Below are 12,848 nucleotides of genomic sequence, written 5' to 3'. Positions count from 1 at the left end.
CAAGAGTACTGATATTTGTAAGTTTCAGATTTTTGTTTCAATTTTTATAACATTTCATTCTTATTGGGAGTTTTACTATTATGCTATGTGCACACTTACTTTTGAAATGAACTAAAATGCATATATATTTTTTTGGCAGGGAGCCTTGATTTTTTTTCCGCTTTGAGCCCCCAAAATCTCAGGGCCGGCCCTGCCAACAGCTTGGTGGCTAGCTGGGATGGAAGAGGAACCAGGGGATGAGGGTGTTGTTGGAGCACTTTGGTCGACTCTGGGTTGATGGACTCAATTTGGTGGGCCTCTCCCAATTGGGCTCAGTGTTGGGCTTCTCTGGGACTAGAATCTCTAGCATAGAATCTCAGTATTGGGCTTTTCAATTCGATGAAAGGTACGCCATTGAGTCTTAGTAGTATTGGGCACATGTCGGATCGGGTCGGTTTTGGGCCCAACCCGATTTCAAACCATTTTATTCGGTTGAGCTAAAACATAAACTGCCACCCGTATTTACATTGGCTGTGCCGAAAAATTCGGTAAAACCGAAAATAAAATCGGAGCGGTTCGGTGTCAGTTTAATATACAACTTCTTGACAACATTCAAATCAAGTAATCTTTACCCATTTAATTGTTAGTTTGAAGCAATGAACGGGTAATAGTGGGGTTGGGCATTTTTAGTTCGGGTCGGTTTTAAGGCGAAACCAAAACCAATCCGAATTATTCGGTTTAAGGTTTTTTTCAACCGAATCCGGATTTTAAAACCTTTAACCCGAATATTCGGCCCATTTGAATTTTCAGATCAGTTCGGGTTGGTTTCAATTTTGGCCCATATTTGAAATTTTTTTGGCCCGTCTAGTATCTCACTATAAAGTTGAACTTCAAGTTTTTGACTCGAGTAACGTGCTTTTTTATAAGCTCAATGTAGAACAAGTAATCCAATGCACTCCTAATCTTTTCTAGACCAACAGATTTATCTGAGAAATGAGTTGAATGAGAAATTGTGTCAAGGTTAGGATCTTTGTCTTTTATTTAGAAAGATTAAGTGTGGGAGAGTACACTGAAAGTAGAGATGGAATCTACTAATAATAATAACATTTTACGTATATAAATATATCTATATATACATTAAATAATTCAGGTCGGTTCAGTTATTTTCGGTTTGTTTTAGAGTTTGAACCGGATCCAATCCGATTTAAACTGGTCCAGATCGGTTTATTACTTATTTTGACCCGAATGTTTTGGTCCGGTTATTAGATTCGGATTTTTGGTTTGGCTCGATCTATTTTTTGTACACATTCGGTTAAATGCCCTGCCCAAGGTAAAAGAGAAAAGAAATGGAAGAAGTTGGCATATTAATCATACTTGATATCTAGAAGGCTGAGAAAGAAAGGTTGAGGCTCAGAGTGGTTTTCAGTTTTGGGAGCGGCTGAGAGAGGAGAAAATGGTTAAGTGGCTATGTGATTATAATCTCATATATATATATATAAGAGAGTGCAGCGGGGGTATTAGATTAGGGTTTCCATATGATTTAGTGTGGTATAGTGCATCATAACAAATTCTTGGCCAATCATGTAATGACATATATGAATTGATTTCATAAGTTATTAATATTTTAATAGATTATAATATATAATTAGAATCGGTCGGGTCGGTGTGTAATAGTCGGATGAGACCCTGACATCGTTTTCGACCTGCATGAATTCAGTGTCGGTGCGGTTGGAAATAACTTTTCATTTTTTTGTTACGGTCGGTCACCGACCTGTTTTTAACCGGTCTGGTGCGGTTTGAAAACCATTTTTGATTCGGTCAAGCCAGCCCTAGTTCTTTGGGCTGATTCGATTGAAAGTTGTGTCGTTGTTAGAATGTAGAGGGTTATATGCTTTTTTTGTAGTTTTGAGGTTGTCTTTTAATTCTTAGATGTAGTTTGATTTAGCTTTACTATGCATTTGTATGGTCCTCGGGTTATTCATGCTTGACCTTTTGGTCGTCATGATCTATGATCAATGGAGCTTTTTCCTTTTCCCTAAAAAAAAAAAAAACATACACACACAAGAATGAAAGATTTCATAATTAAGTAGCAAATTAAGTTTAGTCCAATTCTCCATATTGCAATAACATATGGATGTCACTAAGAGAATTAACCTTGCAAGCACATAAGAGATTGTATAAATGATTAAGATAGAAGGTAATCTATTTACACCAGAATAATGATATATTCTTTAGTGATCACATTTAGTATATCATTAATCATTTACTCCCCCATATATCTTCAAAATTTACCACCAATTTAAGAAAATAGAACATTGTTGCAATATTGCAAGTATTTTTATTTTATTTATTTTTTTTTTTAAATATTCTGATAAAGATTAGGCGATATTAGTTCCTCTGCAGTAATTTGTTAGGTGACAGAGCACCCAATCTACCCAGAAAGGGACCGCTACATCCGAGAATCCACCGCCCGTCCCTTATCTAAATATTTGTTAATAATAAAAGAGAAAGTACAAGGGGAAAGGAATTGGAGACTAGGCCACAACCGTTCTAAAAACAATAAAGAAACAACAAACCAAACATCAAGCTGAACAAACACAATGCTTGGCCAAAAACCACGTACTGTCAAGAGAAAATAACCTCCAAAATGTACTAACTAGAATACCAAACCAACAACAGATGCAACTAACTAATCAATAATAAGATAGGTCAACCTCCATAACAAGCATATCTAGAGGATGCATCAAAACCAAGTGACATAAGAAAAAAGTTTGGTGGAGCATCCCACCAAAAATCACCATTTAAGGCTCCATAGTTTGCCAGCACTCTGCAACAACATTACCTTCATGATAAATATGTGTGACCTGAATACACATCTGAAAAGCAAAATACAAACTATTCTTCCAAGGAACACGCAAGCACCAAGGGACATTGAATGGATTGTTGTAGTAATAAACCACCATAGATGAGTATGTTTCAATCCATAAATTGTGCCAGTCTCTATTCCATGCAATAGTCACAAAATCAATGAATGCCCAGAGTTCCGTTTCCAATGCATTGCTGGCATCTATTTTCTTAGCGAAAGCCCCTAGAAGAAGGCAGTCATGATTCCGGAAGTCCCCTGCATAATTAGCTTGATGAGTGCTCTAAAATGACCCATTAATATTCACCTTCACCCATAGAATGTCAGAGGGACGCCAAGAAACTGGGGTAAACATAGGAGCAGTAGCTCGTAATGGGGATAGCCCCAACAACTTGAAAATAGGGAGATTAGTTGTATTCGGATATGAGTATTGCAAGTATTGCAGTAAGAGAAATGGATGTAAGTAAAAGAAAATGAAAACAGAAAGGGACAATATGTTAGTAACTGAGAAGTATATATTGTAGCTCAGAAAAAAATTTCCTGCTTCTCTACTTCTCTAGAGTGTGAGTATATTCTTCTCATGCTTTGGATATAAGGCTTTTGGAAAATGAACTATCCCTTAAATCAACGGTATATTGCAAAAAGCATCTACTGCATATACTCTTTTACAATTCTACACTACTACTGCACATCAAATAAAATAGGGAATTGAATTTTACACTCCCCCAATTTACAATCCATACTCCTTCTTTCCCTTTTTAGTAACTTAAGTTTTGTCTTTACTCACTAGTGTTTTGTCTTTATATGAAAACCTTAACATAAAAGAAAAGAGGGAGTGTAGATTGTAAAACAGGGAGTGCAAATTTCACTCCCAATTCATATTCCTTAAATCACCTTGGATTTTGGGTTAATGGGTTATCGCCACGCCCTTCAGACAGTTTCTCTTTAGCTTAGAAACATGGCCTTGTACCCTTTCAGGGTGTTAGAGAAATTGTATCAGAGCGATTTTCCTCAGACTTTGTTTTTAAAATGTTTTCAAGTCTAGGGCATCACAAAACTTTTTTGTTGGCTCGTGTTTTTTTGAGCTTGTTTTGAAAGTGTTTTCTTGTTTTGCGAACTCCACTTCCACTAAGAGAAACGTTTCGCTTAGTCACCCCTCGTTGTTTCAAAAAGCGTGTCTTGATCAAACTTCGAGTGAAGTCTTCGAAAAGTTTAGAAAGCGTTTTAGCTAAGTGTGTTTCACGCTTGGGAGTGTGCCTCATTTTATGTGCAAGGGTTTAGCGTTTAAAATCGAGCCGACTACCATGACATTTGTTTTTAGCAAATTGTTTTGTAAATTCTCTGCTTGGTTTAAAATTGTGCTTTGACGCAAGAGCTTGAGTTTTTGTAGCTTAACATTCGTGAGTAGTTTTAAAGAATAGAATCTTTGAAAATTCAGTTTTCAATTTCAAAACTATCGACGATATAAGAGTTGTTCATGAGTCGTGTTCCTAATTCTAGAATTTGCTTCTAAATTCGACTTGTTACCTCTAGCTTGTTGGAAATTCTTTCTTAATTTTGTATCCTTGTTTGTTGAGTTCATTAGGAGATGTCAATTCAGATTTGGATTTGTAGACCTTATTAGGAGGATATGGAGATGTACATTCCCAGCTAGAGTGAAGGCGATTCGCAGAAACCATAAGTGTTATCACATATCTAATGTCCATTAACCGGAGATATGAGGAACAGAACGAATGAGAGCTGAGAAGCTCCGACCGCGAAAACTCTCTACACTTTCCAATCTTTTACCCTCCCTATGAAGTTAATTTTTTAGACTATTGCATTTGCTAAATGGACACGGGTTGCCAAAAATGTGACCAGGTGTTTCCGGAAAGATTAGAGGGATCACAACGGTCCCACTTAAGACCCAATCTTCTTAAACACCCAATTCTTCTAGACATCACACTTTTAGATGGTACTCACTAGAGTTACAAAAAATTGACTTTATCCAAGACAGTCCTATGAGCTATGTCAAAACCTAAGCCATTGTAATGAGTTTACGATTAAATTTGGCTTAAGTTTGGACACATGCAGGAGATGGTAAACCTAGATGGGTAAGCAATTAGTGATGAAATCTAATCCTTATGTTGTTAAGGTGGAAATACAACCAATTATTTAAATGCAAAATGTTAGAAGAAAGAAAAAGAAAACACACAAATAGGAACAAATGAAAACTAACAGAAGAAACAAAAAGTTGAGAAATAAGAAATGAGACAACAGGAAAAGAGAACAATTTTGTGCCAATACAACAATTTATTTTCGCTATCACCGCCTAGCTATGTTGCACCGACACTTCATATCTCTCAGCACGCCGACACGCCTCCGACACTTCTAGACACGTATCCGACACGCCCCGACACTTTGACTGACACGCTATGTCATCCTCCGACACGCCACGTCATCAATTGTTACTTTTAGAATAATAAAAATAAAGAAAATAAAACCCAAAAAAATAGAGCTTCTTCTCTCTTTTTTGCTGCTTCTTTTTTGCCACTGATAAATCTGTGTATTACTGGGAGGGTGGACTGGAGAAGAAAAAGAAGAGGTGAAACAAAGATAAATGAGATTTTGAGAAGAGGTGAATTAAGCAAAGAGAAAAGAGATAGGTAATGGGAGTTTCTGTTTTTGGAGTTTTATATATGTTTGAGAAAAGCTTTTGGATTTTTTAGGTTGTGGGAATTTTTAATAGGGAAGAATTATGGGGTGTTTAGTATCGTAAGTAGCTAGTTTACGTCATTAGTTGGACAGCCACTGGAGCTAGAACGCCGTGGAGGAGAGTGATGGGTTTTGGTGAGCTTATACTGGGTTTATTAGAAGACAACATTAGGATCTTTTCGACCATTAAGTTTATGATATTTTATATTTTTGGTATTTCTTTTATGTATTAAAATATATAAATATATTCATTATTTGCCGTGTCGGATCTTACGTTTTTTAGAATTGCCGTGTCGTCGTGTCGCGCAGTGTCGTGTCAGTGTCGGTGTCGGTGCAACATAGCCGCCTAGCAATTATAGTTTTCTCTTCTTCAATTGTCACCTTATTCCTCAAAACTCCAGAATAAACTATTGTGAAAAATTGTAATAATTATAGGAAAATAGTAACATATAAAGTGAAAATTGTGTGCTATGTTTTTAAATGTAACTAGCTAGTCCTATACTCCTATATGCAAAATTGAAACATGGAAATGCCTACTATTTTTTTTGTTTTTTCCCAAACAACAACTATGTCAATGAAATAACAAATGGCAAAAAAACAAGGTGATGGAGAAGTACTAGACGTAGGACTAGAGGAGAAGAACAAGATGAACTGTTTGTGATAAATGCAATGAACATCTATAAGCTAAAACTACAATGAATATGCAAGTTAGCATATATTGTTATATATATGTATACATCAAAAGTCAAAACTGGGAAAACCTACAAAACTAAATCCAAGTTGGTATATATACTAGAATGAATATGCAAGTTGGTATGTACGCAATGATGCAGACTTTTCTTTTTTGTGTTTTTATTTTTTATTTTTTATTTTTTATAAATGAAATACTAAGCTGTAACTAGTGGAAGAATAAATCAAATTAAAAGAAATAAGTTTTCGTAAACACTCTCCGGCAACAATGCCAAAAACTTGATGTGTTTAAAATGTTACTAGCAAGCGCACGAATCAGTTGTAGTACAGATATGCGAGAGCGAGGTTGAACCCGTAGAGAATGTATGAAAATAGGAAAAACTAATCAAATCTAAATTAATTTAACACTAACTTAGTTGAATAAAACTTGATTGTGACGTAGAGCTAAATATTAAGACAAAGCAAACATAATAGATCATTGGGCTGGGCATAACAGAATCAAAAACTGTTTTTGAACCGCACTAGACCACTTAAAAACCGGTCGGTGACCGATTGCAACAAAAAAATGAAAAGTTATTTCCGACCGCAACGACACTGAATTCATGTGGATCGAAAATGGTGTTAGGGTCTCCTCCGACCATTACACACTAACCCGATCGATTCTGATTATATATTATAATCTATTAAAATATTAATAACTTATGAAATCAATTCATATATGTCATTACATGATTGGCCAAGAATTTATTATGATGCACTCTACCACACTGACTCATATGGAGACGGCTTCGTCGCTATGCATGACAACATGTTTAGGAACGGTTTCTCCCTCCCGCTTCCTCAGTGCGTGCAGTACCTATTGAGCATGCTTCAGCTAGCTCCCGGACAGATTCCCCCCAAACTAGTGGCGCCAGTTGCTGTCTCTTTGCTGCCTGTACTACTTGTTCGACATGGGATGGTCAACTATCAACGAGTTTCGAGCCCTCTACTGCTTCTCGTACTCGAAGAAGTAGAACTGCGACGGGTGTGTTTCATTTTTCGCTCGGGATTACTTGCCTCCCGTTACCGATCTTCCAACATCCATCAATAACAATTGGCATTCAAAGGTCGTGCTTGCCTGGGGTCGATGGCAAAGAAATTGCCAGACGTACGTTGTGCCCAACCGGTTTAGGTATATCCGGGATCAGTCCTTCTCGCTGTCGGAGATTGAGAAGCGATGTATTGCTCAGATATTTGCGGCTTGGCCATCGGACGAGGATCGTAGCTCGTACAACTTGACCTGGTGGAGTGTGCTAGTTCACTGTGAACTCGGCCGTATGCCTGGTGGGGTTCCCGGTTAAATGTCTCTCGCTTGTTCTTTTATACTTGTGTTTTTCTCTATTATATTTTTGACTGTTGTGTTTGTTGGCAGCTAAAGTTCCCAAGCGCAAACCCCGTCCTTCACACCCGCGCGACATAGACTCGGACTTTGACCTACTGAGCAACCTCCTAGAGGTTGGGAAGGTGGCCTCCCACACCGAGATGAACGTCGCGAACTCTACCGCCCGCGTCTTGGAGGACACTGTACTCTTGGAGATTCTCGAAAGGTACGGGAAGCCGTCTGCTAACACAGAGGTGCCCGGGAGGACCGGTGACATTAACGTCAATTTGGGCGAGAAGAAGAAGAAACCTTCGTCCAAGAAGTTGAAGTCTTAGTGGGATGAAGACGTGACTTTGACTAGCATGAGTGTGACTGGCGCCTCGCCATCCCGGAAGAAGCAAAAGTCGGCAGGTCCTTTGGTTGGCAACCCAGTAACTTTGAGTGCTCTTGTTCCTGGTCTTCCCCATATCCGAAAAACCCCCATCCGACAGATATTGGACGAGTATGGGTGAGCCGACGAAAGATTCGTCTGCAACATGGTGGGCTACCTGAAGGGTACCTAGTTGGATCGGATCAAGATCGAGTCCAACACTCCTCAACAGAACCGGCAACATGCCCGGGAGGCAATGATGAAGGTAAGCCTCTCCTTTCTGATGCCAATTTACTGTTTGGGACGCTGTACTGAATTTATTTTTCTCTTTGCAGGCTCTATTCGCTGTCTACGCTATTAATGCCAACGAGGACACCAACGAGATGAAGGAGCGTTTGGCCAGCTTGAACGACCAGATCAGCTATCTCCGGGCCGAGAAGAAGAAGATGGAGAAAGACTTGGAGGCCGGGAAGAAGGAGAAGCTCTTGTTGGCCGACAAGTTCGCCAAACTCAGCCTCCACACTAAAGAGCTGGAGAGAAAAGTCGAACGGGTGGTCGCCTTGGAGTGCGACATAGACACGCTTCAGCGGGAGAATGCCAAGCTGCGGTTTAAGCTGAAGAAAAGAGACCACCAAATAGTCGATCTGCAGGGCCAGATTCCCGCTCAAGACGAGCTTGCCGTTGCCAAGTTCAAGGAGTGGGACGAGCTGAAGGCCATGCTCAAGGCAACCCGAGATGGTGGCATCACCGAGAAGTTTGGTGAATTGAGCCACCTTGGGTATCTAGACAAGGCAAAGATGACTGCCGATTTGATCGCTGCCCGGAAGGCCAAGAAGAGGGAGGCGAAGTCCTGGGCGGCTGCCGAGAAAGAGCCTGAGAGCTCATGGGGGTTGACAGGCGAGCCATCCGAGAAGATTGCTGAGAAGGGCGCTGATGGCAACGATATCCTGGCCGAGTCGTCCAAGGACGAGGAAGAAGACGGCCGTGAGGCATAAGTTGTACTTTGCTTTTTGTTTTTTTTGTAAGACAATGGCCTCATGCCCTAACCTGGTGATGATACATCCCGTGTACTTTTGTAAATACCCATTGGTGGTATATTTCTCGGCATTCCGGGTTTTAAGATATTATGCCTTGTTCATCCTTTGTTGTCTGCACCTCTCCCGTGTTATATAATATTGTATTATCCATGTCCCGCTTGTTACTGGGGATACAATATATTATGCCTCTTGGTGGATTACTTATCCCGCTCAGTGTTACTGGGGATTGTAATGACTTATGCCTCTCGGTGGATTATCTATCCCGTTAGATATTACTCGGGATTTTAATAACTTATGTCTCTCGGTGTTACCTTTCTCATTGGTGTTACTCGAGATTTTAATAACTTATGCCTCTCAGTGGATTACCTATCCCATTTGGTGTTACTCGGGATTTTAATAATTTATGTCTCTCGGTGGATTATTCAATCGTTACTGTTTGAATTGAACTTCCCCATTCTTGTATTAAGTCTTTCAAAATCAATGGAGGCATCCTCCGGGACATGTTGTTCTCCCGGGGGCAGCAATACTAACAAATATACATTTTACAAAGATGGGTCTCGTCCCCTTTTTACACTTGGTAGAATTTCAGGTACTCTGTATTCCAAGGGCGCTCGGTGTCCACCCCATCTTGATCCCGGAGAAAGAAAGTTGTTGGGCCAACCTCTTCAACAATCTCGTACAGCCCTTCCCAAGTTGGATCCAAGCCCGCCGTCTTGGTCATGATTTTCTTCATTACCCAGTCTCTCAGTCCCAATGTCCGAGTCCTGACTTTGCTATTGTAATGGCGTGCAACTCGCTGCTTATAGACTTGATTGTGCAAGTCTGCTCTCTCCCTCCTTTCCTCGATGAGGTTAATATTCAACTGGAGGCCTTCTTCATTGGTTGTGGCATCAAAGTTCTCGACCCTTCTCGATGGTATTGACGTCTCGATCGGCAAGACAGCCTCCGTGCCAAAGGCCAAGGAGAAAAAGGTTTCTCCCGTTGCTTCTGTTGCTGTGGCTTTGATTGCCCATAATACCTCCGGCAGCTTCTGTGCCCATAGACCCTTGGTGTCATCTAATTTCTTCTTCAAAAGCTTTTTAATGATTTTGTTAACTACCTCCACTTGACCATTGGTCTGTGGGTGTGCTACCGATGCGAAGACCATCTTGGTGCCCATTACTTTCATGAAATCAATTAGATGGTTATTGTTGAATTATGTTCCGTTGTCCGTGACGATGGTCTCCGGGACCCCGAATTTGCAATATATGTTTTTCATCAGGAAATTCTTCACACACTCCATTGTTATCTTCCCTAGAGGCTCCGCCTCCACCCACTTCGTGTAATAGTCAACGGCCACTATTACGTACTTGAACTGTCCTGGTGCCGTTGGCAGTATCCCGATGAGATCCAAAACCCACTATGCAAAAGGCCAGGGTGACAGGAGGATTGATAGAGCGATAGGAGAGGAGTGTGTCTCGTTAGCGTGCAAATGGTATTTATGGCATCTCGCCGACATCTTATATGTCATGGCGCCCATGTTGGGCTAGAAGAACCCTGTTCGAAGTGCCTTATGTGCCAACGACCCAGATCCAGAATGATTCCCGCATACTCCCTCGTGAATTTCCCCCATGATCGCCTCGCCTTCCTCGACTGTTACGCATTTTAGGTTTGGAAAGCTTTAACATCTGCGATATAGCTTCCCATTTATGAGTGTGTATCTGACACATCTCGATTGCAATTTTTGCACCCCTTCTTTTATGAACTCGATTATGGGATTCATCCACGTAGGTTCTCCGGGTTCCGCGTCGACCATGAATATCTCCGAGATGCTTATGCTGAATTTTCCCAACGCCTCTATCCTTGCCTTCTATTTTCCTTTCCTGGGCCCTCCGGTGGCTATACAGGTGGTTATTTACTGATTATTGCTACTTCCAAAAACGAAAACCTCCCTGCCATCCCTTCTTCCTGTACACTGCTTTTTAGCCTTATTGCTCCTATTATCTATACGAGACTCGACATAGATGGTGTTGATCGTCCCATAGACTTCGATCGCCCTTACTTGCCTTTGCCCGGGCACATACTGCTGCAATTTTCCCTCTCTCACTCGGCTCTCTACCGTTATCTTCAACTCTATGCAGTTATTTATGTGGTGGGTTGCCTCCCCGTGGTACCCACAAAATTTTCCCGTGTCCTCCTTAGTGAGCCGAGAGGCGGGGAATTTCTTGGCCGAGGGAGGCGAAATGACTGACTTATTCTCGTTCCATATCGCCTCGTAGGTGGCGTTGAGCACTGAGAATTACTCCTTGCCTGCCGGTGTCGCCCTCGCGTACCCGGTATCCTAGCAGGGGCCTTTTGCCTTCCCTTGTAGGTTATGCTACTTCCCTGCCTTCCTCCTGCTACCTTCCTTCTGCCTCTTTCCTGATGAGTACGAGTTCGACTCTCGTTCTCCCTTCCAAGCCCTAACCTCTTGGACCACTTGCACTGACGAACCTCCTTCTCGCCCTTCGACCTTCCTTTTCCCAGTCGTGGTCCCCCCATAAGTATCATGGTTTGCCTGTGCATGTTTGATCGCCATTTCCATAAGCTCGTCGTAGCCTTGTGGATTTTCAATTCTTACTGCATACAAAAACTTCCCGGGAAGCAACCCTTGAATGAACGCCTCCTCTGCAACCTTTTTATCAAAATTCCTGACCCTAGCTGTGGCTCCTTGCCAGCTGTTCACAAAGGCTTTCAACTCCTCTCCCCTATCTTGCTTTACTTTAAACAGCTGGGCAGTGTTTTGCCCATCTGTCCGTATGATGAATCTATTGACAAACCTATCAGCCAGCTGCTGGAAGCAATCAATTGAGTTCGATGGGAACTCGTAGAACCAACTAAGTGCTTCCCCTGCTAAGGTTTCTTGGAACATATTACAGCATATCGCATCTGAATATCTTTTAGCGTTCGTGTGAGATTTGAAACTATCAAGGAAACGTTGAGGATCTTGATCTCCATTATAGCTAAGTTTCAGCGGTTTGGCTGTGTTCTACCAGACGGACTGGGTGATTGCTCTTGTGAAGGTTCCCCCCTTTCTTCAAAACTCATCCTGGTGAGATTGTGTGATGACCTTCTCTCGGTGTCTGAGATTCCTTCAGCTAAACTCGCCACGTTATCCCGGATAGCTCTTAGGGTCTCTTCCATCTCTCCCGGTTTCCCGGCTTGGACCTCCGGGATTGGCTCTAGCAAGGGTGACGCAATTCCTCCAGGAACAAATTCGTCCCTATATGTACCGTCCTACGATTCGTTCCCGCCGGAGTGCCCGTTTGCTGTGACGTGGCCGGCCGATCCAATTCTGCCGCCCAATCCAACGCCTCCCAGTGCTCAATCCCTCGGGCTAGCGTGCTTATGAGCGTGGCATTATCCTTTTCTAACCTGCGCTCCCTCCCGGAGGCTTCTTCCTGATCCATGACTCTTTGCTGCTCCAGCCGAATGATTTGGGCCCTCATCCCCTCCAACATCTCGGCTACTTCTTAGGGATTGAGATCTCGCAGCACTCCTTCTGGCGTTTCCTCTCGTAGAGCTATCCCAGTGATTTGTGAACTTCCCCTTGCCGTTTTCGGGGTCCTTCCGAATATTGGTTCCCTTTGTTCTTCCATTCCTACATCCTGCTCTTGCTGCTCGCTTAACTCAGCCATCGAGTCAAGCTGGCTTTTAGTAAAGATTCCCACAAACGGCGCCAAATGTTTATGTACAATTCTGGATAGGGTTACAGAAGCTGAAGGCGTGTCTAGTATTTGACTGGCTATCTTCTCGTTGACCTGTAAACAAAAGGATGACCAGGGGCCTCCGGTCTTTCCTCCTCCGATGATTAAGTCAGTATCTGTTGGTTTAATG

The 12,848-nt window shown here is 41.8% G+C and overlaps 1 protein-coding gene across 1 annotated transcript; it reads right to left on the bottom strand.

The window, feature by feature from the left end:
* Positions 1-9,561: 9,561 nt before the first annotated feature.
* On the bottom strand, positions 9,562-10,152 carry LOC101305805. The gene has a single exon (XM_004308695.1). The coding sequence runs from the start codon at positions 10,150-10,152 to the stop codon at positions 9,562-9,564; it is 591 nt and encodes a 196-aa protein (XP_004308743.1).
* Positions 10,153-12,848: the final 2,696 nt, after the last annotated feature.

The sequence above is a fragment of the Fragaria vesca genome, linkage group LG7 (assembly GCF_000184155.1).
Source record: "Fragaria vesca subsp. vesca linkage group LG7, FraVesHawaii_1.0, whole genome shotgun sequence".
In the NCBI taxonomy this organism is placed as follows: Eukaryota; Viridiplantae; Streptophyta; class Magnoliopsida; order Rosales; family Rosaceae; genus Fragaria; species Fragaria vesca.
Note: the sequence above shows the minus strand (reverse complement) of the source record. Positions and strands in the feature narration are given on the sequence as shown.

Bases quoted from the DNA above. Each gene is read 5' to 3' on its own strand.
- LOC101305805 (XM_004308695.1), bottom strand. From the start codon at position 10,152: ATGGGCACCAAGATGGTCTTCGCATCGGTAGCACACCCACAGACCAAT.